At 41.0% G+C, this 25,590-nt stretch overlaps 1 protein-coding gene across 3 annotated transcripts in view; it reads left to right on the top strand.

Moving 5' to 3' along the window:
• The window catches only part of LOC127351110 (AT-rich interactive domain-containing protein 3B), a 50,069-nt gene extending 24,771 nt beyond the window's left edge, over nt 1-25,298 (top strand). For 2 of the 3 annotated variants that reach the window (XM_051378310.1, XM_051378311.1), the window contains exons 5-10: nt 15,943-16,126; nt 17,435-17,694; nt 19,249-19,317; nt 19,741-20,016; nt 20,584-20,676; nt 20,886-25,298. In XM_051378310.1, coding sequence (XP_051234270.1) covers nt 15,943-16,126; nt 17,435-17,694; nt 19,249-19,317; nt 19,741-20,016; nt 20,584-20,676; nt 20,886-21,079 — 1,076 coding nt within the window. In that variant the 3' untranslated portion in view covers nt 21,080-25,298. The remainder of the gene's footprint in view (nt 1-15,942; nt 16,127-17,434; nt 17,695-19,248; nt 19,318-19,740; nt 20,017-20,583; nt 20,677-20,885) is intronic. The other variant, XM_051378312.1, reaches the window with a different exon arrangement.
• Nucleotides 25,299-25,590: the final 292 nt, after the last annotated feature.

Here is a 25,590-nt window from a genome sequence, read left to right as displayed (position 1 = left end):
AATAGTTCTTTCCTTTGTGGCTTTGGTCTTCCAACTTGACACTTGTCACTAATGAACTCAAAAAACATGCTGTAACTCTCACTGGCTAAGAAATCCTTTACTAATTCCCCTCCCAAGAGTAAAGGCCTTAAGGGGTCAGCAGGTGTGGTTCTGCAGTATCAGAGCCAAGAGGATCTGGCAGTGGCCTAACTTATTTAGTTGGCCAACAGACGGGGAGGCTCAGCTGACCGCGTGCTGCTTTGACACTGCCGAGAAGACCCCTCTGACCAGGGCTGCTAATGTACTTAGGCTTTTATCAGACAAATCTGTTGTCAAGCAAGTTACATGGCTTGAGCAATACCTCCCAAGGTGAATCACAATGTTATTACAGTTGTGCATACTTAACATTATGTTTTGGCAAGCTATGATGGGTGATGATGGTCTGTGAGTGTGTCTGTGGTTCATACTTCATTATGTTTTGTCACATGCTATGATGGGTGATACAATATGTAGGCGAGTGTATATGATGCATAGTTTGTTTTGTCAGACTGTGACGGATGATTATGGTGCGTGCATTTGTGTTGCATAGTCCATGTGCATTGACGTGCATGTGTATCTACCACAAGAGCAGCGGCTTCTGAGTGTCTTGTCTGAGCACCCGGAGGTCTTGTTTGGAGGTTGATGAATTAAGCCGAGTCAGAGAGAGAGAGGGAGGGAAAGGACCTGTCAGGGCCCTGTTAGCATCTCTGTCCAGTGGCAGACGCTGGGAGTGGTTGACTGACCCTTTACTCACGCTGGTCAGACGAAGAAATCCATCAAGCTGACAAAAATGCCACTTGACAGCAGATAACTGGCTGATTACAGTGCACCACATTACATTATTTTCACAGAATTTGCATTTACTGAAGGCATAAAAAAATAGGTTGACTTTTTATGTAAAAAAAAAAGTATTTCTTTATCATCCCATTGTGTTTTGAGCTACAAAAAATATGTAATGAATTATAATTTTAAAAAAAATGTAATTAGCATAATTAGCTTGCAGCTTGTAACTAACCCAACCTTAAAAAAAACTGATTCACTGATAACAATATGGATTTGACAAGAAGAACTCTTCATCTAAATTCTGTTCATCTTGCTTAGCTTAAGTACATTTCCAGAGAGATGTATAGTGAGTGCAACTGGAATCAGCTTGCATGGATCAAGTTCCTGTATCATCATCAGTACCAGTGACCAGTAGTGAGAGAGTACAGGCGTCAGTACACAGTTGTAATAAATACAAGTGTGTCTCCAGAGTGCTCATCAAATAGACAGGCATGAGGCAAAGGAAAAATATATATATATTTTGTTTTATTTATTTATTTTTTCATTTGGGAAAGTGGGGCCCCTGAACAAAATTACATAACTGGTATGGTGAAAATTAAACAGCTGTGGCTGCACAGTGCTTCAAATACGAATGCAGGATATGTCAGTTGCTACTGACATTAGAGACCTGATACAACCGTTGTACAGGAGGGTAGGGTATAATTTCAGCTACTCTAGTGCGAGTTCTTCGCCCCCTCCCTTAAGACAAGAGGCACTTGGCTGACCTCTGCTGTCTCTCAAACCAGAGTCTTAATCACAAGGAACAAATAGCTTGGCTGGATTCCCTTTTTGCTGGTAGTGCCAAGATTATATGAGATGAAGAGGAAGCCTAGCTAAAGCTCTTGTTGATGGCACCCTCTAATTACTGTGTTTACTCCTCCTTCCATTTCACTTCATAGATGTGGGGTCAAGATTATTGCACTCTTTTTTTTTTTTTTTTTTTAATGAAAGAGTACTTAGAAAGCCATTTTCATTTAATGTCACTTTGTTGGTGAAGGGGGCATAACAGCTGCTGATATGGAAAATTCCAGCCTACTTATTTGACTGACCTTTATAGGCAGAATGCTCAAAAATACTGCCTCATTTTGTGAAGCATATTGTGAGGTTAAGTGAAATCCAGTGGAATCTCTGGATGAAGAGAGACAAATGGTGAAGTGCTTTTCTCACCTCGTCGTGGGGCCTCAAGGCCTTGAGAGGAAAGCAACAGCGGAAGGAAAACTTACGAGGGATTCCCATTTCCTGCCTCTGCGCTTAAAAACAGCCGTGTGTGTGTGTGTGTGTGTGTGTGTGTGTGTGTGTGTGTGTGTGTGTGTGTGTGTGTGTGTGTGTGTGTGTGTGTGTGTGTGTGTGTGTGTGTGTGTGTGTGTGTGTGTGTGTGTGTGTGTGTGTGTGTGTGTGTGTGTGTGTGTGTGTGTGTGTGTGTGTGTGTGGAATTTTAGCAGCTGTCCTAAATCCTGTCTGTGCGTAAAGGGGCCCATTGATGGGCTCTGCATCACAGAAATGGCAGAAGACACACATACAAACCCCTCTCTACCTTTACGTCCTTGGCTCTTATTTCTTGACTGACTACTCAAACATCCATTACGGTGCCCCTTTTGCTTTCACCATTGACCTGTGTTCTATTTATTGCTTGTAATTTTAAAGAAGTAAATCAGCTTTATTCTACTGGAGAACCTCCTGTCATTTGCTGCAGATAGAAACGTCAGCTAATGGCCTGACATGTAAATGTAATGTAAATGCACTAGGGCTGCTCATGTTGGAAAAGTGTGGGTGGAGGATATTAGCCTTCATGAGTTACACCAACATCACTGTTCATCATATCCATTACAGGTTTTGCTGTTTCACCCCCTCTGGGAGCGCAAAGAAAAGCTTTGACGTTGGCTCAACGCCATTAACCACCTCAAAGGTTTCGATTAAGCAGATGGGTGAATGTTTGTTTTGGTTTGACACCCGGCCACTTTCTCGTTTTGGATGGGGGGTTTGGGGCAGGACGTGGGGTTGTGAAGAGGTAACCGAAGGGGAGCAGGCTGCAGGAGCTACGGGTGCGCAATAAAGAAAAAAAAAAAGTAAGAAAATAAAAGAGTGATGCAGCCAACTGCCTGTCAGCGCTGTCCACTTGAGATGATTAATGGCCACAGGCTGTGATGGACAGAGCCAGAGAGAGAAGCTCCTGTTCAGTGAAATCACCAGTCGAGAAGGGAGGGGGTAACGGGGGGTAAAGACAAGTGTTTTAGCTCCTTATACTCCAGCCAGAAAACCCCACACGTCGCGGTCAGCAAAGGGTAGATCCATCCCAGTGTGACACTCCTAATGGGAAGTGTAGATTCAGCTTAAGAGGGACCACATGGTGTGCTATCGCTGCTTTAGAGTTATTCTTGGGGTAAATCCCTACATAGTAGATTTAGGCCTGTTAATAGTAATAAAGAGGTAAGCCGGACTTGTCTGGGCCATTAAGTTGCAGTGGTCTTGACGGGGCTGGAGAACGATGTATAGAATTAGAGGAAAGAGTAGGCGGGAAGGAAGGAGAGATGGTAATGATTATAATAAATATGTCTCAATTAGCTGCAGCTCCACAGTTAAACCTAATGACAGTGGCTCTTGTCTGTTTGTTTCTGTCTTCACTGTGGCTGCTGGTAATGTTTTCATGGTTTATAGAGCAAAATGACAAATGGGTCATATTTGTCCTTCAAAACATATTTTCCTTTACTGAAAAAAATATGTAATTTACTAAGACATGATGAAAAGGGCACTTGTATTTGAAAAACCCTGGAAAAACATGATTTGCATCAAAAACACATTAAAATAGCCAAGTTAAGCTGGTTGTTTTTTGCAGTATTTGTGGTGTGGGAAGAGTGGCCTCCCAGCAGGACATTAGAGGAAGTTCCCTAACTGTAACCCTGAGACCGAGAGCTCTGTCCACACCAATTACACCATGAATGGACTCTGGGGGATCCATGTATGCATTATATTACTCCCCCGGTCAGCCTCACACTGGCCCTCGTAACAGGCGGGCCCTCTGTACAAACACCACACTACAATAGGAACATTCTCTGGCTCTTTGATATGGCCTCATTTTCCTTTAGTTAACACCCCACAACTTCTGGAAAGTGGCAGCACCTGGTTGGTTTAACAACAAAAACAGTGGGTATTGTGTGCACATTTGACCATTTTAAATAGTGTTGGATTGTGGGTGAAATGATTTTCATTTGGGATCAAACTTTTGAACTGCTGCTTTGCTGGGCAACTATTACACAATTTATGTCATAGTTGTCATTTGCAACTGGGTGATCCACTTGTTTCAACTTAATATATTTTGACTCATTGAAGATGCAGTTCTTCAAATAGATGCAGGTTTCTAGACCCAAAGAGCATGTTTTACAATGGAAGGCAACAATAAAATGTAGTTAAGAAATTACATTTCGTCCTCTCTTTTCTTTCTTTCTTTCTGTATTCATCCCCTTCCTCCTCTCTTGCCCCCACCCCATTCTCCTTCCCCCTCTGTTTATTGTGCTACAGTTACAACCACTGAAACTTGATAACACCATGGGGGATAGGGGCGGAGGGCAGCACTGTGGCCTGCTTGGTGAGGCTGGGGGGGAGGAGGGGCTGGATTAAGGGGCCTCCTGTCCTACACGGGATGATTAATGATCTCCAAATAAGTGGGGGCCAACCTTTTTGATAGGGCAGCGCTGACGGACAGCAGACAAGGGAGTGACCGTCGCGTGTCTGTATGTGTGAAAAGGGAGAAAAGAGAGGATGAAGGATGAAGAGGGCAGACATGGAAACCACAGTAGGAGACAGGGTGCCAGGGTGACAGAGGGGAGGTTAAGGGAGGCATCGGTCAGCTTGTGTAGAAACAAGGCCATGCTCTTTCATGTCCCTTTGAAAGCACTTTGTCAGTGGGCTGGAGCTGTCTGAGCTCACCAACCAAACAGAAAGATAATCAGGCAAAGGTACTAAAAGACCAGTACTGGCAGCAAAGGGCCCCTACTCTCAGGAAAGGGTGGGGACCCAAATGATACACAGATCCCAACCACTGCTTTCTAATCATTACCCCAAGACAGACTCCAAAAGAAGAGGCAAAACTATTCTTATTGGACACATCCTCCTCTGCGTTTGTGATCAAAGATTTTGCGGTTACCATGTTGAAATATTTCAGGGCTGAGATTATCTTTGCCTTCGGTAAACTCCACCCGTTGGCTGGCAAATTATAGCCCAGCCTTTAGGGAATGAGCCCATCTACGGTGGTTATGTTCTTCTCTTCCTTCAAAGCAAAAGGAAATAGTAGTTTTCCTGATGTTTTGTGTGTGTGGGTGTCTTGGGAGACGTTAGATTAAAATCGTTTGGATTTTTTTAGTTTTTGTTTTTGTTTGTTCTTACCAACCAAGACTTCTCTTTGTGTCTCTTCCTCTCTCTGTCTCTTCAACCCAACCCCCAATCCGCAGTGCCTCCCTGTTATTTCCTCTGTCGTTTAGCCAGGCTGTTCCACAGCCCTGGATTGCCACTGTGCTGTCCATCTTTAATTACGACCATACTGTACAGGGATTTGAGTCTCTAAGCTGCAGAGCTGGGAGATTCTTAATCACCAAGCTCATAAGTAAATGAGCAGGGAAGATGACGAGTGCAGGCCTCGAGCAGATTCATGCTTCCCAGCGAGGTCATCAGTCAGGGTAAAAATAACACTGGCTACTCAATTCACCCATGCATCTTTTGTCTTTAGTGGAATACAGTTGCAAATAACCTGAAAAACAACTGTTGCTATCAAGTACTATTACATTTGTATAAAAGTTGTGTGAAGAAGCTGTTTTATGAAGAAGGTATTGCATATAACACCAAAAAAGTATTTTCCCCGAACAAACATCTGTTCTGTTATACAGGAACTGTCTAAAAGGCATAATGTGAAAACAGCATTATGAGGCAAAGAATTGAAAATATTCCTGCATAAAAGGCAATGGTCATACTCTTTGTATTAATTTGATTTAGCTGTAAGTGCGTCATACAAGTTAAGCCAGGACTAAATGTTTTTATAAATGGAAAGAAAACCCACAATATCATTAAGCCACATTAGGATGGAGAACTTTTCAAAACATAGTCCTATAAAATCAACTGCACATTTAATGTGAACTATTTAACCTTTTCCCACTCAACATTTTTTTGTTAAGCTGTTCCCACATCAAGCTCTCCTGTGATCAACAAATTTCCCAAACTTTTGCTATCTCTGGATATCTGCGTGTCTTGGTTCTCCATCTGTGTCCTGTGTGTGCTCTTAAAGCAATGTTTCCTGGCCTCCACACCCCTGTGATGGATAGTATGAAATGCATTACAGCCCCCAGAGGAGCCCTACACCAGCACAATAGCCCTGAGCTCACTTCCAGTGCAGCTCCGCAGCAGTGTTGCATAAGCCACACAATAAGGAGATCTGAGTGCAGAGGGGCCTAATGGAAAACGAGATGCTTGATTTGAGGAAAGAAATGGACAGGATGGATGAAATGCACAGTTGCCAAATGTTATTGCCTCTTTGTCAGTGACATTTAAGTTTGTGTTTTGATGTTTGGGATATGTTATGACCGAGTGTCTAAAGATATTTCTTTCATTTCATTCTCTAGGGTTAAAGATTGACATTTGTAGTATTAATTATGTCATTATCCCTTTCCTGATGTTTCATTATGTTGTGTAACTTGAGATCCTCATAATGTAATACAAACTTCTAGCCCTGTAAGGTTGAGCTTGAGTGTTTTAAATATAGCCATTGGCTGTCTTCTTTTTTTCACCAAGAAGCCTTTTTTTAAATACAGCAATGAAAGGAAATAGGAATAAAAGCATATTCTGCTGTTGACCTCATTTTAAGTCACTCTGCATTAAGAGCGGCAGCTGAATCCCTGAAAGATAAACGTATGACCCACTGTCACGGATTCCAAAAGCCAAAAGTAATTAGCATTGATGGGAGTTAAAATTTCCAAGATCAGTGCACAACCCCCCGCAATCTCTTTGCCTCTTTCAATATATCCCTCTTTCTCCTCGGCTCATAGCAGCTGATGTCTTCCGTATTGATCAGTGGTGCTGGGCCCTAAATGGGGCTCGTCAGCTGATGGCTTTATCTGTCAATCCGGGTGCATTGATTGAAGCAGTTAGCTGTGTTATAAAGCTTGCTAGAAGGGAGATGGAGATCCTCAATTTTGCACCTGCCAGTGAAGACATCACTGCAATCCACTTATCTTTTAAACCGGCAATACCCAGTCTGACCAATGAACTGTCACCAGTGTTTGCCACAGATGACCTCATTCTTACAAAAGACATAGTGTACTTCCTAATTCCTAATATTTTCTTGCATATCTTCCATATACTCTCTCTTCTTCGCATTGCTTTTCTTCTTTTCAGTCGGTCTAAATAAATCTCTTGCCCTCGTTGTCTCTCTCTCTCTCTCTCTCTCTCTCTCTCTCTCTCTCTCTCTCTCAGATGTGTTTTACCCAAGTTTCGAGGCAATCGAGTGGAAAAGTTTAGCCCCTAACCTCTGAAGCTTTATCACAGGAATCTATAGTTGATGCCAAAGCCCCTCCCTCTATTATGTGTACAACATACCATTGTGATGTTGCTGTGACATATACATTCCTGACATTTCTGCAAAGATCAGAGATGACTGTTTACAAGGCCGAGCTATTGGGTTACTTTTCTCTTACTTGATCTTCCAGTCAGATGTAAATATAGAGCAGAGGTCATCCACTATATATGACCAAGCGGTTAGGTTTTAAATTGTGACGCAAAAAGACATTAGCTGATATACTCTGTCAGGAAATATTTTCTTATTGCAGATTTTTAAATTTCGTGTTAAATATCTGATGCATCAAATTTAAAAAGTAGATTATTTAGCGTGTTTATGCAGCAAATAGATTTTAGTTGTAATACTCAATCTTAATAATACATGTTGAAATTTAGTTGACTTAACACCCTTTAGTGTTTTCATGCTTATTCTGGAGTAGTTCAACTTGTGGATAGAAAACAACTTTTATTGACCTTTTTCCTGACTGACAGTAACTCACAATACAGGCCTGTATCATCAGTGTTTATAACCACTGCATATGTCAACAAAGATTTTACCTCCCCCTCCTCCACCAACCGCACACTGTAAAATTTCTTTTAGCTGTCATCTGCTATTTGCCCCTTGTATCTAAAGCTTGCTCATAAATTTAATTTTGCCAAAAGATACTTTTAAGTACAATCCCAATTAGAGATCTTTAAAGCCAGTTCAAACAAGTAGGGGAGATGTACTTCAGATAGAGGGGTGAGATAATGAAGGGTGCATTTAAAACCTAATAGCAATACTTTTTGAATACTAAACAAATTATGTCTGGAGCACAGCATATGGAAAACTTATTTGAGCAGATATTTACCCTTATACATCTTTACACACTATTTAGTCAAATTTCTTATACAGCTGTTTGTGGTCAGAAAAGTACTGAAAAAATAAAAGAAACATGTTTGCACTCAATAAGTAAGGTAAATACAGATCTCTTATCAGCACTAGCAAAACAAAATTTTCAACAAACAAGCCTTACTGGAATTATGCAGCTAGGGTGGAGTAATGTTGTTCACACACAAGTACATGTCTCATGCATGAGCAATGCAACAGGTTTTTGTGGTTGCTGTAGTTTGAGTGGAGGTGCACAGACTATAGTGCTGAAGACAAACACACTTTCCTCAGGTCAAGCATTGTCAAATCAACCCTTATAGTACAGTACTATACTATCTGATTCATTGATCCTGGTGTAAGTGTGCAGGATTCAGACCCCACAGTAACACACTCAAACACTGGCCTCTGGCTAATACATTACAAATTCATCAGTCATCTGCTCAATTTCACTAAACAACTGGATGTTAATAGAAGACAAAGATTCCCAGATATTGGCTGGTTACCTTCAAATATGACTGCTGGGTGGAATAACCAGATCCATGACCTGAGGCACTAATTGGTGGATGCATAACACATACACATAGTAGACAGCCTTTTTTTCCTTTTTGTCAAACATGAAAACAGAGCAGAGTGGTGTAATGTATCACATCAATTACCAAATGTCTCTTAGTTTGTTTAATTAGATGTATAACTTTTCTAAGAATTTCTGTCACAAATTGCAGCATTTTAATGGCCTAAAGCATGTATTACTTGCATTATTTTACAAGGTTAAAGAGTCTTTTCTCCACTAGTGCTTGCTATCCACTTCAAGTGAGATCCACTTCAAATGAAATGATTATTTGGAAAACATGATGTTGTGTATTCCTGTACAGTGACACCATTTTTATTTAAATGAACGAACATTTCCCTGTCTAGCTTACACCTCTCAGATGTCCTCTCTTTCTCATTCTGAGATCCTTCAGAAACTGAAAGACTAGTGACCCTGAATAACTATGTAGCACAAGAGACATCAACCCATCCATCCCTCCATTCATCCATCCGTCCATTCGTCCACCTCTCTGTCAGCTCCATATCAGTCTGTGTTGATTGGGGTCTAGTCAGTTGATCTGCCGGGTCTCTGGGGATCGAAGAGACTTGGGTTACAGTTGGAGAGGCCATCTCACTTTTCGCGGCATCCAACCTTTTCAATCCCCCTCCCCCTCTATTTCACCAGGTGACCCATCTTCATGACCCACGGAGAAGGAGTCATGTTTCTCTCTTTCTTTCTCTCTTTCTTAATGTTCGTCTCACTAATTCAGTTCAAAGATGCTTTGCTGGCATAAGTGTTGAAAGATTAATGCTGGATAAAACACTACTTTAAACATCGTATAAAACTGTATCAGGCTTGTCACTGCAGAGATTTATTTCCAAATTGCACTTGACAAACTTCTGATTGTGTAATTCAAGTTCTAATAGTGTCATTATTTGTAGTCTGACAGATTCTCCTGTGTGTGAACAACACCCAGTGAGATTTACAGCTTCTGGCTGTTGTTTGGAACCTCGCCAATTTTGCAATGTTTTACACCACAGGCTGCTGCAGTTGACGGTGCACAGAAGACAGCTCCTGTAATATACTGGCTGCCTGACCACTGTAATAATTCTTACTAAGAAGCTACTCTCACTGTTTCCTGAGTAAATATAGCTTCAAGTGACTTATCAATCATTGGATGTTTGCATTTTTTTCTCCTTAGCATTTGTTCTCCTTATTGAGACAGAAGGAAAAATGGGAGTAAGAGACAAGAGAGAAGGTTCTAGTGGTATTTGGTATTCTTCCTAGAATAATGACATGTGTCTATTGCCCTTGTGAGCCCTATTAAAGGTTATAGTCAAGGTGTTGCTCCAAAATAGGAGACAGATTTTCTCGTTACTTGAAAGTTGAATGTTTTGAAAAAAAAGAATCCGATCAATAGGAACACATGAAATGTGCTCATGTGAAAAGCCCTTAATGTTTTTGAGCTGATCTGACATATGTACAGTTGCTTTGTCACTTAATTGTGCAGGTGAAGAATACACAGTATTTTGCTTTGTGTTTTCCTTCCATTTGTTCATCCCTTTATTGTGCTCTTGTTGGTATAGGCACATCATGCCATAGTGATGATGTTGTAGCACACAGTTTTTTCTCTGTATATGGATACATGTGGCTTCACAGAGCTGAATGTTGTTTATTCTGTAGGGTGTCTTTTATTTTTTGTTTAAATTCACAGGCCAAGGGACATATTTTGCTTTGTGTTCCTTATCATTATGGTTAAATACAGTTGGCAGAAGATAAGTCATTATTTTTTTTCTGTCTCGTGTCTCTCCCTTTGTCTGTCTCTCTGCCTTTCTCCCTGCATCAATTCACATAAATTGCACTTTATTGACATGACAGGAATCAAACCTATGCAGCCAACGCAATAGAGGATATCGACTCCTACATACTGTATTATAGACTTTATTAGACAACTGTCCCTCTCTTTCTATCTATCTGTGTCTCTACCAGCTGTGGCTTTAACTTCATGCTTAGAATAGCAATCTATCTGTAGAGTAATGTTACATTTAACTTCCCTTATGTGGAGGGTGCATATCTTAACACTTGATATGAATTGGTCCGTCATGCGAGTGGTGGCTCTGCCTGGACTAAAGATAGCAAATTCCATACAGTCGAGGCTTTTTTACCTTTTATGTCCCTGGCCATGCATTAAAAATAAAACAAACATGCCCCAGCATACAGCAGGGTCCTGACAATATGCTGCCCCAACATACGAACATATAAACTAAACAGTCAGGGGCTGCCCGACATAAAGTAAACTCCTAGCATGTGGAGTCCAGACACTTGTCTCTCCTGTCCTGCTTAATGAAGGAGTTGGGCTGTTCTGTGTATTACCTAAAAACCAAGCAATTTCTTTCAAACTATAGATGCAAGGTGGCAAACATAAATTACTTCAGGTTGGATATGAACAAAACATTTAGGTGTATCACCTCCTAAATGATGGGCCATGTAAACATACACAACAAACAGCTCCAACACTAGATCGTGTTAAATGGGAATTCATAAATTGGAAGTTTGGTTGCTGCACTCTAGGCAGTTTTTAATATATCTTCTTGACATGTTTCGTTCAGAAAAGCATTGTTGAGAGTCGACACATAAAACTGCTTTGGCATTACTGTTTCTTACAGTAAGCAAAATTTGTCTTTCAATTTAACTGAGGAAAGGAAGTGTTTGAAGTGCAGACAGGGAGACGTAGCCCTGGTTGGGTGTAATCTGGTGTGTAAATATGGTGGTTTAGGTAGGGAGGAGTAAGGTGTGGGTGGCTGGGGTGCTCTGAAAGGACTCAGACACTGCCATGAGGCCAGGGGCTGTTTGTGTTGGCTGACACCTTCCTAACAGCGGTAATCCAGTCTTTCTCCAGCTGGCTAGCTACTACACCTCCCCCTTCCTTTTTTTCCTTCCTTCCTTCCATCCTTCCTTCCTTCCCTCCCTCCTAAAGGCAACAAAAATGGTCTCTCACTTCATTCCTTCTTTTTTTCCTTTCTCACACTGCTCATACTGCTATTTCTGCTTATCTCTCTCTTCTTTTCTATCTTGCGCTCCCTTTGCATGCTGATCTCACTAGTCCAAAAAAGTAGAATAATCTTTAAATTGACTACAGCAACTAAAGACCATGAGATGATGTTTTGTTTCTGTTTCTCTCTCTTTTTCACTGTAGATTGTAGTGAAACCTCACACCAGCCACTGCCCATTCAGTAAAAAATTAATTTCCTGTGTGCTGTTCGCTGGAAGGCTGTCGCTCTGTCACTTAATTATTTAAAAAATGCTCATCATGTGAAGTCAGCGATATGTAATTTACCACTACTGGCGTCAGGGGCACCCGATTGATTTATTATAGAGGCCCTTTAATGTGAACAGCTGTTTCCTACTAAAAATAGGTCAGGGGTCAGATAAAATGACCTTGTTCCCTTTTTTGTCCTCGCATTGAGATAGAAAGCTGTGAGGTGGGAAATGTTAATGTTTGATTCAGATGGACAGTCTGTTTGGTTTTACTTAATGCAACGGGGCCAGTATTAGTGATCATTACAAAGTGTGTATGGTCTGATCAATGTCCTCACCTTCTGAAATGATGGCAAAAAGGCTTTTTATTTGATTACATATTTTACTGTATAATTGAGTTTACATGAACATGTTTTATTATCATTCTGTGTGTCAATGGAGAGATTTATTTCCCCAGTGTAAATGCTGTAAATTATTTCTACCATGCTGGGAAATCATCACAGGCATTTAATATATCAAATGTAAAGACATAGACCTTACCGGCACAAAATATTAGCTTATGACCAGCGTATTATCCCTGAAAGGCCTCTACTTGTCAAACCCTTTTTTCTCCTCTGTCTGACTCTCAATCTATATCCCTTATCATCTGAAGTCTAGCCATTGGAAGACTAGCCGTGTGGCTCTTGTGTTCACTGTGGAAGTTGGAGGAACGACTTAGGGAGTGGTTCAGGGGCCCTCAGCCGCAGCACTTCCCACCAGAGCGACCTCTGACCCTTGGTGCCATTAATCACTAGGCTCCTGATGGCCGTGTCCCTGGGGGAAAATCAGTCCGGGGCAAAGGATGATGGGAGGTGAAGCCTGCAGCCAATTACAGATTGGCTCAGAGTGGACAAATCAGGGCTTTAGAGAGAGATGAAATACCCAATAGTTGCCTACTGGAGGCCTGTATGCCTAATGCCATGAAGTGGTCTTGTATCGTTGCCGCTCGTGATGTCCCTCTAAAGAAAAATAAGCCATAAGGTTGAAATGGGAACAATTATAAGAGCGGAATAAAGTGCATGTTAGACAGACTGTGAGACAGAGGAGTTGTGTTGCTGTGATCAAAAGAGATGTTTTGGACTGGTCTAATTAAGCCTGTTAGAGCTAAATGTCTCCAGGGTTGGAAACGGAGCAGATGTTGAACACCAAAGGCAGGCGGCACGTTGATTCTCTCAAATTAGGGAACTCTCTGGCTAACTGCCCAAGTGTTGCTAATGTGATTTTTGGTCAATTACGGTATTATCAAAGGTGCTTTCCCAGTGCTTTCATATGGGGTCGGGGCCAAGCTGAAATGTGAAACCTGGCTGATGTCAAGTGTTGACTAATTAATGCTGTTTTAGGTTTCAAAACCACCTCTGGTTGACTTAAGATGTATAGATAGCTATTTGGTTTACTCTCATACAAACACACACTGCACACACACTGCCCTACGGTCTGAAATTTCTCTTGAAATTTCTGTCTGTTTTTTGGCAGGCTTTGTGTGGTTATATGTTCTGAAAATAGTTCCTCGTAAAAACGTAAAATCTGATCTGATTTGACAGCAGATGCTGATAAAGGAGTGGATAAAGGCATAGGCGTGAATTAAAGCCTAACTGCTGGCCTGTCACTATGGGGCCAGTGCTCTTGTCTCATTTGTTGTGCTCTCATTGTTCACGTCCGGGCCAGTATGAAAACATGGCTTCCTGCTGACCTGCAGTTTAATTCACACATCAATAACCCCTGGCTGATCTCTGACCCCTCTAGTTGTACTAATTGTTTGATGCAGGATTGATGTCTAACGCTGCATTAAATAACTGACGTGGTGCTTGCAGCAAGGCATTCCCGATGCTTTCATCCACTGCATGTTCTGGAAATGTAGCTACATTGTATGTATTGTTAACTTGGTTGCAACTGATTTTAAAATGTTATATCAGTGCAATAAAATAAATCATTTTAAACCCATTTTAAAAATAGCTACCACCTATTGTTAAAAGTAAAAAACAATGACTATGTGATTGGAAGAATTATGGCTAATTCAACATATAAGATTACTAAATGGAGGTACAGATGATGTTTAAGAGAGACATTATATAATTAAAAACTCTGTACATAGCTAATCCAAATTAACTGTAAAGGAAGCCGACATCTTGGCAAAGGGCCTCTTGTTTTGCTACTTGTTAATTGGCTCTGGAGATAAGATGGCTGTTTTCCCAGAACAGTGTATTCTCCAGCTTAAACAAGATGAACAATATTAACCACATACAGTGTGCTGTGGTTACTTTCCTTTTACAGGGTGGGAGGAGATATTACAGATCTGTTTAGAACATTGTATATGCTTTAAAATGTTATATATTAATTCACTTGAATGAAGATTATAAACTTAACAAAGGCAGGATTTTTTGCAGGCAGATTGGATTGCATTAGATTTTAAACGTGTACCCAATAAACTCGTTCCACTGTATGCATTGTATTTCTACATGTGGTTTTGTTTTTATTTGTATAAATAAATATAATTTAGGTTATTATTCTCTTTGGCCTGCAACACCAAAAAACCTTACTCAAGTCCGATGACAGTTCAGTGTTGCGGCCTCATTGGCTTTCCCAAACCCTGTGTAGAAAGCCACTGCTTCATAATCATCACATTTATATTAACAGGTTATAACTCTCTCCCACCTTACCCAGACACCAGTACCACCTTTGTCTTGTTGAAATCTGCTATATTTCTAGAAACACTTTGAAATAGATTTTTAGTGAACACAGCAGTATAGAAAGCTTTAGTTCCTACACCAGTATTAAGTAGTGCACTTAATGGGTCAGAGCCTTAGTGCCCTGACAGTGCTGCCATGTAGGTCCATGTGTTCACCTAGGGCCCTTGCACATGGCTTAAAGACATGTTGCTAACTTAAGAAAATGAATCAGGGCTAATCTTCATGGCCTGATCACAGTGCTATTTTACAAAGTCATTAATGAGTCTGCTTCCAGGTTAAGAGCAGCCTGTGGAGGTGCTGAAGGATTGGCCGGCATTAGCTGTGAGGGCAAATCTGTACGACTCCACTGTGCTGGGCCCGACAGCACTAACAGCAGAGGGGTGTGGATTTACTTAGTACAATCCTCTAAATGAGCTTCATTATACTGGCCTATACAGGAGCCCCCCGCCCACCGCTGCCCATGGATTAGCAGGTCGCTACAATCCTTAGTCCCCTCCTCCCGCTCCATGTTTATACTGTTGCACATTGAACTTTTTGATTCTGTTGCACCACCCCTTCCTCCCCACTAGTCCCCCCCGCCCCCCGGCCATGCCCACGCGCTCCCTGCAAGCTTCACTGCAGATAAGCTGTTGACAAGATTAATGCATCTGTATCAAAAGTCTAGAGCCGCTTTGCTTTGTGTTGTTTGCGAATCCCCTTTTCCAGGTCAAGCCAGATTGCCTTAACTGGGCTAATATGTTTTCAAGCCAAATTTAACAGGCGTGCAGGCCACAGGCCTGCCACCCTTGTCATACCAGCATCCTAACATGGCTTTGATCAGTACCTAGAGGTCACAAAATGATCCAGGGAGTTTCAGCATTGATTAGTAGATGAATTGATTGATTATGTTGTAGAATTCATCTTGCTTTGTCATTTTCAATGTAGTAGTTATAAATGTACTTTCTGTGTTAGGTGCCAGTGTGTGTCAGCAGGGATGCACACAAGAGAAATTGTCAGCATTATTGCTTCCTTTTCCATTGTGATTGTTCGTGTTAATAATGCATGCACATATGATACAAAAGTGCACTTAAAAATAAATGTGTCCACCTTGAAGCATTCATTGTGCCTCACTAAGATAATCCAATTCAGATGTATGATTTGTACTGTATTGATTTATTTTATGGTTTTCCTTTCCTCCATAGGAACCCCAGTCAATCGTATCCCCATTATGGCCAAGCAAGTCCTGGATCTGTACATGCTGTACAAGCTGGTGACAGAAAAGGGAGGCCTGGTAGAGGTTATCAACAAGAAGATCTGGAGAGAAATCACAAAGGGACTCAACCTGCCTACCTCCATCACCAGTGCAGCTTTCACCCTGCGCACACAGTGAGTCTTTCTATCTGTGTCACAAAACACCCAGCAAAATTCATGTCATTGGCTGTACTAGCTATAAATTCACTGTTTACAACAGTCTGTCTAATGTTAACCTTATGTAAACTCTGATTTAATTTACTGGAACTAAATAAAGATTCTCAAGTGTGCAACTTCTCAGCTTGAAACAGGCACCTTCCTTATACTGTGAATATGCATGTGTGTAGGTAGTATTGGAGGATGTGGATTTGTGAATATGAGTACGGATGTCAATATTAACCCGTGCCTGTGTGTTTATACACATGCAAGTTTGTTTCCTCCACAAGGCCACCTTCCCTCTTCACATTCAATCCCTTTGTCCATTACATCACACATAGAGCCTATTGATTCCCATAGATTTATTGATGTGATTTGGGTCAGAGTTCACAATGACTAAGGTGGGGTTTGACTGACAGCTTGCACGCCAAGCCTCGACTAAAACTCTCTCACTCTGTTGATGGAAATCCTTCAGTAGATGTAACACCTCTCTATCCTGTCCACTAGCAGGGTGCCCTAATGAACCTTTATGTATTTTTAATGTCGGTTGGCTGTTGTGTAGCATTGCTCCACTAGCTAATGGACGCTACTCTTAGCTTCTTATTGATCCTCCGTGCTTCTGTTTCACCATTATGCAGTCAACATGCACAATACTGTATGTTCTTATGGGATGGAAAAATACCAGAACTGTGGCTGTGCTTACATGTAGAGCCTCTTTGATATCTTCCAAGTATGCACAATTTTCATACCAAGTTTCTCATTAACTTCTGTCCAATCACATGCGCTTAAGTAAGAATGTAACTGACAGCTTTCACCATGTATTCTTTTATTTAAAATTAAATCCAAACACTGACTAAAACTAAAACTTTCAGTAAAATAAAATACTGTTGGATTTTTACCAAATCAAATCAATTTTTGAGACAAAAAGACTAAATTGTGCCCCGCGAAGAACCCTGTCCTCTCACTACACCTTCAGTCAAAATGCAAATAAATAAAATAAATAAATAAATTATCAGGAAACAGCATCTTATATCAAAGATTCCCTTAAAATAATAAAACTTTGGTTTCAGATGTTCAGGTGTTTTTGTGTGTCACTGTTAAACAGAAAAAACATTTTGAAGGCAGAGAAATTTGCAGAGTTGAAACTGAAAGCCAGTATAATGTGCTTATGAGGTATATTAAAGTTAATATTATTAAAATCTGACAGTTCTCATGGCCAAACATCTTAAAGACTTGTTTTGATTCCAATAAAACTCTGTGTGTGTGTGTGTGTGTGTTCCTCTTAAGGTACATGAAATACCTGTACCCATATGAGTGCGAGAGGAAAGGCCTCAGCTCCCCGGGTGAGCTTCAGGCTGCCATCGACAGTAACCGGCGCGAGGGTCGTCGTCCAAGCTACAGCAGCAGTCTCTTCCGCTTCTCTCCTTCTCCAAGCACAGCTCCCCACATCCTCTCACCTCCCAAGATGCACCTTTCTGCTCTGGGGGCAGGGACCTCAGGGGCCCTCAATGGTCTGCATGCCTCACCAGGACCCTCTATGAAAAAAGGTAGGGACCATACAGCTGACAACCTCGGACAAATATCAACCTTTTATGTACAAAACTGACATTTATGTCATTACGCCACTTAGTATACTGTATATTATTAAAATAATCACAAATTTCATAGCAGCATAAAGAGAGGGCCTATCTTTATTCCAAAAATAAAGATGTGTGAAGATGGCGGTTACCCTCTAAAACAAGTGTGCCTGCAAGTAAACAGGCAACTCTCAGATAAACGTGTGTAACTAATGAAAGGTCAAGAAGGGTGTTGCTGGAAAAAATGAGCACATATGCTCAGAAACTCTTCTCTGGATTGATGGCTGTTATATTAAACTGGGTAAATGTTTACTTCAGAGAATGTGGCCCCTCTATACTGGTGGGATTGAACTGGAGTGTTCCAGTTACTGATGTGCTGAGACTTGTAATTTAAGTATTTATTGGGAAATACTGCCCTCTGTCTCAATTTAGAAAAACTACATTTAGTCACATCAATGGATAAACACTTCTAGTTTTAATGCTGTTTTGTACTGAAACAACATTACAGCTGACAGTAAACAAAAATCACTTTAATCAGAGCATCTGGTCCTTTTGTGTAAAATTGTTTGTATTTGTATTTGTATGAGTGTGTGTGTGTGTGTGTGTGTGTGTGTGTGTGTGTGTGTGTGTGTGTGTGCGTGCGCGCGCACACACGCGCGCAGGGATGTTTATGAGAGTATGCTATTACATTTGTGTAATTCATTCTCGCAACATCATGTTCCCGCAGTCATTGTGTGTGCATGCGTGTGTGCACTTACCAGGTTTTTAGGGTTTTTGTACTACTTTGTGAGTGTGTGTGTTCGCCTGCATTTGTGTGTAGTCCATCCAGGTGTTTAAGAGTCATGTGTGAACCAATTTTGCCTTAGGCTGTTGAGAGCCCTCACCTTTACTACTGATTAATAACACGGTTCCCACGCTGGGGGACACTTTATGAACTTTGAAGCCTGCAGTCCACATCAGTAGGATCCTGTTGATAACTGTCATTACCTTCCTATCTGATGTCACTTTGACTTGGCTGGAATGTGACTCTGCTGTGGACCCCAACAGTATCCATGGTTAGACTTGTGTAATGCACTGTATGTTACCTGTCTCTCGCTTTATGTGGTCATGTAGGACGGTTTGACTGACCCAGCCACTATTCTTGTGTGATTGCTTTGCATGCCCTTAACCAGCTCTGTTTTGTTTTTATTCAAATTAGTGGGATCAGCTTAATAAAGAATGGGTTAATGTTGTGTTTTTTGAGTGTTTAAAGGATAATTTGAGAAGTTAATTCTGTGATCTTTGGCTATGCATTTCTTTACAACTAAAATCACCCAAGGTCACTTAACTGTTGCCTTGGAGTCTTAACACTAACTAAAAATCCATCCACCATAGTATATTCTGACTGACATGAAAATTGTATTTCATTTAAAGCTGCAGTAGGTAACTAAAAACAATAATAAAAATAACTCTTTGTAATATTTTCTGAAACTTTTACTGCATCCAAACTGTAGTACATGACTGATTGTTGAGTCTCATTCCCAGGTCGTCAAATACCGACAGTTTGGGTCCCTGGGAATGAGAGTCAACATTCAACACTCTTTCTTGGCTCTGGTTGGTTGTTTTTGTTCAGATGTTTTGCATTTTTGCAAATGCCATTAGAAACACTAGGAGGAGCCAGAGGAACCTGATTGTCACAGTTTATCTGTCTCATGTACTACTGTCAGAATAGTTTTAGCAAATACGACAAATCATTTTTTAAATTGTTTTTAGTTTCCTACTGCAGCTTTAATGTGATGAAGTATTCTTGATAGTATTCTCTCTTAGTAATAAATGATAGATAATCACGCACTTATTCAGTATTGCATGTGTTGAGTATCAGGCTCACATGGGGTTGGGTTAGTTCAGTGTGGACTAGGAAGGGTGCATCTTGCAATGGGGTTAACACATAGACAACCATTCACATTGATTTTGAATTTGCCTTTCTGTCCATGTAGATATACTCCTAAACTAACCCTTCATTTCTCTCTTTTCCAGATGACCTAACCCCCTCCATCATGGCAGGGAGACCCTCCATGGCACTGGCCCTGGGTCAGCAGCAGGTTGCGGGTTTGGCCAGAGCTGCTACGCTGGAGCAGCTGAGAGAAAAGTTGGAGACAAGTGGCGGAATGGAGGGACCAGAGAGGAAGATGGCCCGCCTGGCGGAGGAGCAGCAGCGTCTGATGCAGCAGGCTTTCCAACACAATCTGCTAGCCATGGCTTCACAGATGCCCATGAACCTGCGTCTGGGAGCCCCCACCATCACCACCAGAGGTTTGTCTAAATACTTTTAGAAGAACCTGGAAATGATGCAAATTTAGCGTGTTTCTATTCAGTAAAAGAGGAACTTGGTTTTAGGAAAGTTGTACTTTACAAGGTTTGCCACATTTAATTTCAACATGCACCTGACAATGTTCTGTTGAGCCAACATCCAACTTCCCTTGTTGTTTGTTTCATCATTTATTTATCAGCATTTTTACACAAACGTGGATGTCACAGTTATCTCCAGTGTTGAAGTAATGAAGTAATATACTAAAAAATAATGCTGCTGAAAGTGACTCAGATCAATCAACAAAAAACCTGACAAATATAAAACATAAAATAATTAATTGCAGAAGTATTCAGCCCTTAGAAACCAGTATTTCATTGATTTCAAATTGGTGACAATTTGGTAGCAAGTAACGCCACCATTTATGGGTACGCATCTAAATGTATTCATGTTTGGATTCTGAGGGATGTATGTATGTCACATGAATTTAAAAGTCTGGTGTGGCTACACGTTTTGACAAATAAACGGTATACCAAAAAATCCTCAATTCACTGTTATTTCTGTTTCTTTAGATGAGAAGCAGCAGGACATGTCTCTTAGCATCTCAACCAATGGAAATGCCAGCATCACTGTCTCAGTGGAAGTCAATGGCACAATCTACTCAGGTTTGTATGGGGGACGGGTTATTATATGTTTAATGGAAATCCTTCGCTTTCTCCTGTTCCACTTAATTGTAAGATTGTAACTCTGATTTATGACCTACAGCATCCACCACTCACAATTTCTATTTGTCAGCTTATTTAGGTATTTTTCACTACCTAAAAGTGTAACATTTACCTATGTAGCGATGCATATGTCTCCCATTTTCCTACAGGAACTCTGTTTGCCCAGAAGTCTGGAGGGGTCCCAGGGCCTGCTGTGTCGGCTGCTGCTGTTTCAGCCTCCACTGCTGGAACCAGCACTAGCTTTGGCTTCTCTGTACCCTTGGCTCAGACCCTCAGCCCCACATCCTCCTCCTCCTCCAAGGGTCCTGGCTCGGCTGAGCCGACCCCAGGCGGGTCGCCCTAACTCAGGATGCCCTTTGTACCTGTTCCCCAGGCCTCTCTTCCACCGAGAGGCCCAGCAAGAATATACAGTACAATGAGAAACCGATAAGAATAACAAACTGTTGCACAACAAATACCTCATCAACCCTGTCAACCTCTTGGCTGTCCAATCATGAACACAGAGCCCAAGAATATTATATGACAACATGTGCCCAAACGCACAGCTATGCATTTTATTCAACATACAAACATAAACACATGCTACACACACAATTATAAATATACAGACACAATCTACACATACATACACTTGTTAATCCTTATGTACATGCTAAACACAATCAGCTCAGCCAAAACCCACTGACAGGTGTAGTCACAACTGAACTTGAAAAGTTTTATCTTAGGACATTTTATTTGTTTGTTGCCATTTTGTTGTCTTTTTGATTTTGTGTTTTAGAATGATTTTATTTTTAGTTTTTCTCTTTTTACATACCTCAAATCAAGTAACCTGCAGTGGTGTCTTTACCTCAGGAGCTGTAGTATATTTAACCTGAATCAACTTTATTTTTGTATTCTTTTTGACCTAGTTGCAATCAGGGGAAGTTGGGTAACTCTCACCTCATGTACAGAGCACCCACCTCAGCGACAGGCCTCCAACCCGGGCTGCTCAGGTTTCTTTAACACGCTGTAGACTCTTGCTGAACTCAAACTAGTGAATGATCAGATGCTGTAGATCAGCACATTAAATACCTAATTTCACAAGTCCGCCCCTCAGTTCAGATCATGTCAAGTCTGTTATGGTGGTTGGAAGGTTAATGGCGTACACAAACCTCACCAAACTGTTAACTCTCACAAGCAATGCACAGGATTTTTATGTCCACTTAAAATTCAACTCATCGCAGGTCCGCACAAGCTGTCTTTAAACACGTAGCGCACAAAGTTGGGGGAACAGCAACTCTAATTCACCCACAGCAGGCCCTGAGCTCATTTTCCCACTCGGCTCCTGTCTGTGTTACAGAGAGGTAGTACAGAATCAGTTCAGAGTTTGTTGTCCCCCATTTTGTTTGTGCATCCTTCCTCCAGCTGCAGCCAGAGTGTCAATCTGACGGCGTCATGGTCAATGCGTAGTTCTCGGACCTCATACTGGCCTCTCTGCTCTGGAGGGCATCTCTCTCAGGAAACAATGGGACAGCTGCAAGGAATCACTGTTAATTTAAAGAAGGAATAAAAAGGATTCATACCCGGAGACTGCACAAGTCTACGTGACTGTACAAGAATACCTCAACAGACTCTTTCAAAAGGAGAGCTACACTACATACCTCATACGGCTGCAAAGCCATCAAGACTTGACACCCAACCTGAGATGGACATCCTACCTGAACTGAAACTGACATGAACGAACTGACACACTGCTGGTGGTTTTGGGGACAAACAGAACTGGGATGGGCTTGCTATTGCTCTCCTCCTGTATTTACTTGTAGAACTTGTTTTATGCTTGCTTCTGGTTTTTTGTTTTTTTTTTGGGGGGGGGAGTGTTCCTCAAATTGTTGTCTGATAAGAGTGATATATCTGCTTTTTTGTTTCAGGGAAGAGGAAAAGAATAGTTGGTTCCTCACTGACACATGTAGATTTGTAGGATTGTTAACAGGTTTCAAGGTCGCAGGGGTCAAACAAATTCCAAACAATCGACCATGTTAACCTTAAAATTAACTGCGAACACCTAAATCGCAGTGGACACGTCTTCTTTCACGACAGCGGCAAAATGATATGCATGTGTACAATCATGTGACCAGTGTTTTAACACCCTAATGTTCTGGTTCACGTTAGCCTCTGGTTATTGCACAGCTAGATTCCAAAGACTAGCCAGGTCGCTTCTCTTGATTGATCCCTCGTACAATCCTTCCCACACCTGCTGTGGTGCACAGCGAGGCAGTTAAAGGTCTGTTTTGGACTGCAGAAAATGTTTCATCTAATCTCATTTAATCTGATTTTGAATTATTTCATCCCTACAGCAAGTGAAAATATCTTGAGTTGAGGTAAATTCCCTTGTTTCACATTTTACAGCATGACTTGATTATTGGAAAGTTACAATGGAAATAAGTCAAATTTTAAAACTGGATTGGAGAATCTAAAATCTGATTACATGACAGATGGTAAAATGTCAGAAGACAGATTTAAGTCTTTCTATCCAGAACAGTAGTCCAGATGCTGTGGCTTTCGAGAGCTGTCTCCCTATTTTAATCTTGTACATTTATGGGCTCTTGGGCCTGGTTGTTGACACGACACCCAATGTGGACGCAGGGCCCCTTAGTCTTGCCCCCTTTATTAAAACACCCACTTCCTGATAATCCAGGAACAGTTGGATTATGTCTCCAGTTGTAAGGTATTTTTCTCCCTTTTTAAAGTAAATTTTTAGCATTTTAAAAAACCACAAAGGATGAAAATGAATTTTCTAGCTTTATCTGTGTTGAATGTGAGGCATTTTAACTGTTTAGAAACCTCTTTAAGCCCAGTGTGATCTGAGGTGGGCAGCCTTGTTGCTTTTATTAGGCCGTATTTTAGCCATTACGTGTCAGGATTTGCAGACAATTTGCAGTGTAGATCACAGTTGAGGGTTTGAGGACTTGAAGGGACGGTGCCGTAAGTCCTTCAGGCGTACCCTTCAGAACCCTGTATGACACATAACTGTATTTTATAAAGGTGAGAACTGTAGATGCTGCCTTAAAGTAGTTGCTGGTGAGATCCAGCCAGTGTAGGTTTCACTACTCAACTGGCTGGGAAAATGTCTTTCTCTTCAAGCTTAATCCTTTGGAGAGTAATCACTTTTATTTTGGTAAGCAATTCAATCAGACGTTAGACACCAGTTGTCATTCATGCTGTTGCATTAACAACTGAGCTTTGCTATTTATTTGTTTTTCTTTTCCTGGTGGACCTTGTTTTTAGTAACTGTTAAGCTTAATCATTTAGGCCGTGTTACTAAAACATTTTCTTGTTTCTAAGTCCAAGCTTTCTGTTTCATCTGCTTAGTCTAAGCAATGATTGTTTGATAGTGTAGCTTCACTGCCTGTGTGTGTGTGTGTGTGTGTGTGTGTGTGTGTGTGTGTGTGTGTGTGTGTGTGTGTGTGTGTGTGTGTGTGTGTGTGTGTGTGTGTGTGTGTGTGAGCAAGTTCAGTGTATAAGGTCTTGCCATTCTAACAGGTGGAGTGCACCACCTACATACACTTGTAATACTATTAAGTATACTGCAGGTGGCGCCACTGCCACATCTATATATTATATAGATTATATATATATATTATATTATATCACAGGAGGACGTGCTCTCAAATGTGAGTTTTGATTACATGTTTGTAAAATCTTTACTTAAATGGAGAAATGTCTCCCATATTGTTCAGTGGGAGCTGCCCATTACACCCACAGCCATCTCCTGCTGTTGAAGGGCACTGTGTTGTTCGTTGTTTAGGTAGGGGAAAGTGTTGAGGGTTGGTCATTCACTTCTCTCTGACCTCCAGGCTCCTGCCACCTGACTTGCTGTGTGGATGAGTATATATGGTGTGTGTGTGTGTCTGTGTCTATGTCTATTAGAGACGCCCCTACCTCGTCATACCACAATACCTCAGGGCAGTGGGCTGCAGTCACTGTTGCATTTGATATTGAAGCTGCATTGAGAGACGAGTGCTGATGGAAGCCGTGGTCACTTCGCTGAATGCTGCTTTGGTTTAGGTGTTGCATTTTTGTCGTCAGTAACTGCAGGCAAGGTCTCGTCACTCAGGAAGCTGTGAAGTTGGAAGTCTGCAGAACCTTTTGTCTCTCAGATGATTTTGGAGTTAATTCAGTTTTAAATTGTTTAAAAATTAACCTGATCTGTGTAAAAACAGGCGCATATGCAAGTGGTTATCGAATACCTCATTTATCAATTTTATGTTGTTTTTGGCTTGTACAATGCTCCGTATATTAATTCAACTGTGGGGTTTGTGCATATTTTTGTACTGTTGTTATTATTATGGACATGATAATAATGATATTACTGATATTATAGTTTTCTCTTTGATTAAAGCAAACAAAAATAGGACAAAACACATGAATGCTTGTAAAAACTGGTTTGTGCTGATTGTATTTAAGAGGAGCACTTTTCCAAAGTGGTTTTCACACATTCAGTTTTGTTCATATTAGTAATATAAAGATATGGTTCTCAGGGCTTTAAACTTGTATGTCATGATAAAGTTTTACTTTATATCTTATTTCCATGTATGTGTGCTTCATTTCTTCAAGTGTCTTGGGGCCTCTGACAACCAAATATGATTTGCAAATGTTTCATTCACACCCTTTGCAGTTTATCTCATGTTTCTGCTTGCTGCACTCTGAAGATTAGAAGTTCTTTGAAACACACAGTAGCATTCAGGGAAGTTGCAGCTTCACAGCTTCTGCAAGTTACCTCAGTTATTGAAATGTGTCAGTTTGGTCATTCCAAAACATAAACCACACTGCAAACCAATTTGGTTCGAGTACACCATGTTCAGAAAATGTCACAAT

This window comes from Dicentrarchus labrax, unplaced genomic scaffold (assembly GCF_905237075.1).
Source record: "Dicentrarchus labrax unplaced genomic scaffold, dlabrax2021, whole genome shotgun sequence".
Lineage (NCBI taxonomy): Eukaryota > Metazoa > Chordata > Actinopteri > Moronidae > Dicentrarchus > Dicentrarchus labrax.
Note: the sequence above shows the minus strand (reverse complement) of the source record. Positions and strands in the feature narration are given on the sequence as shown.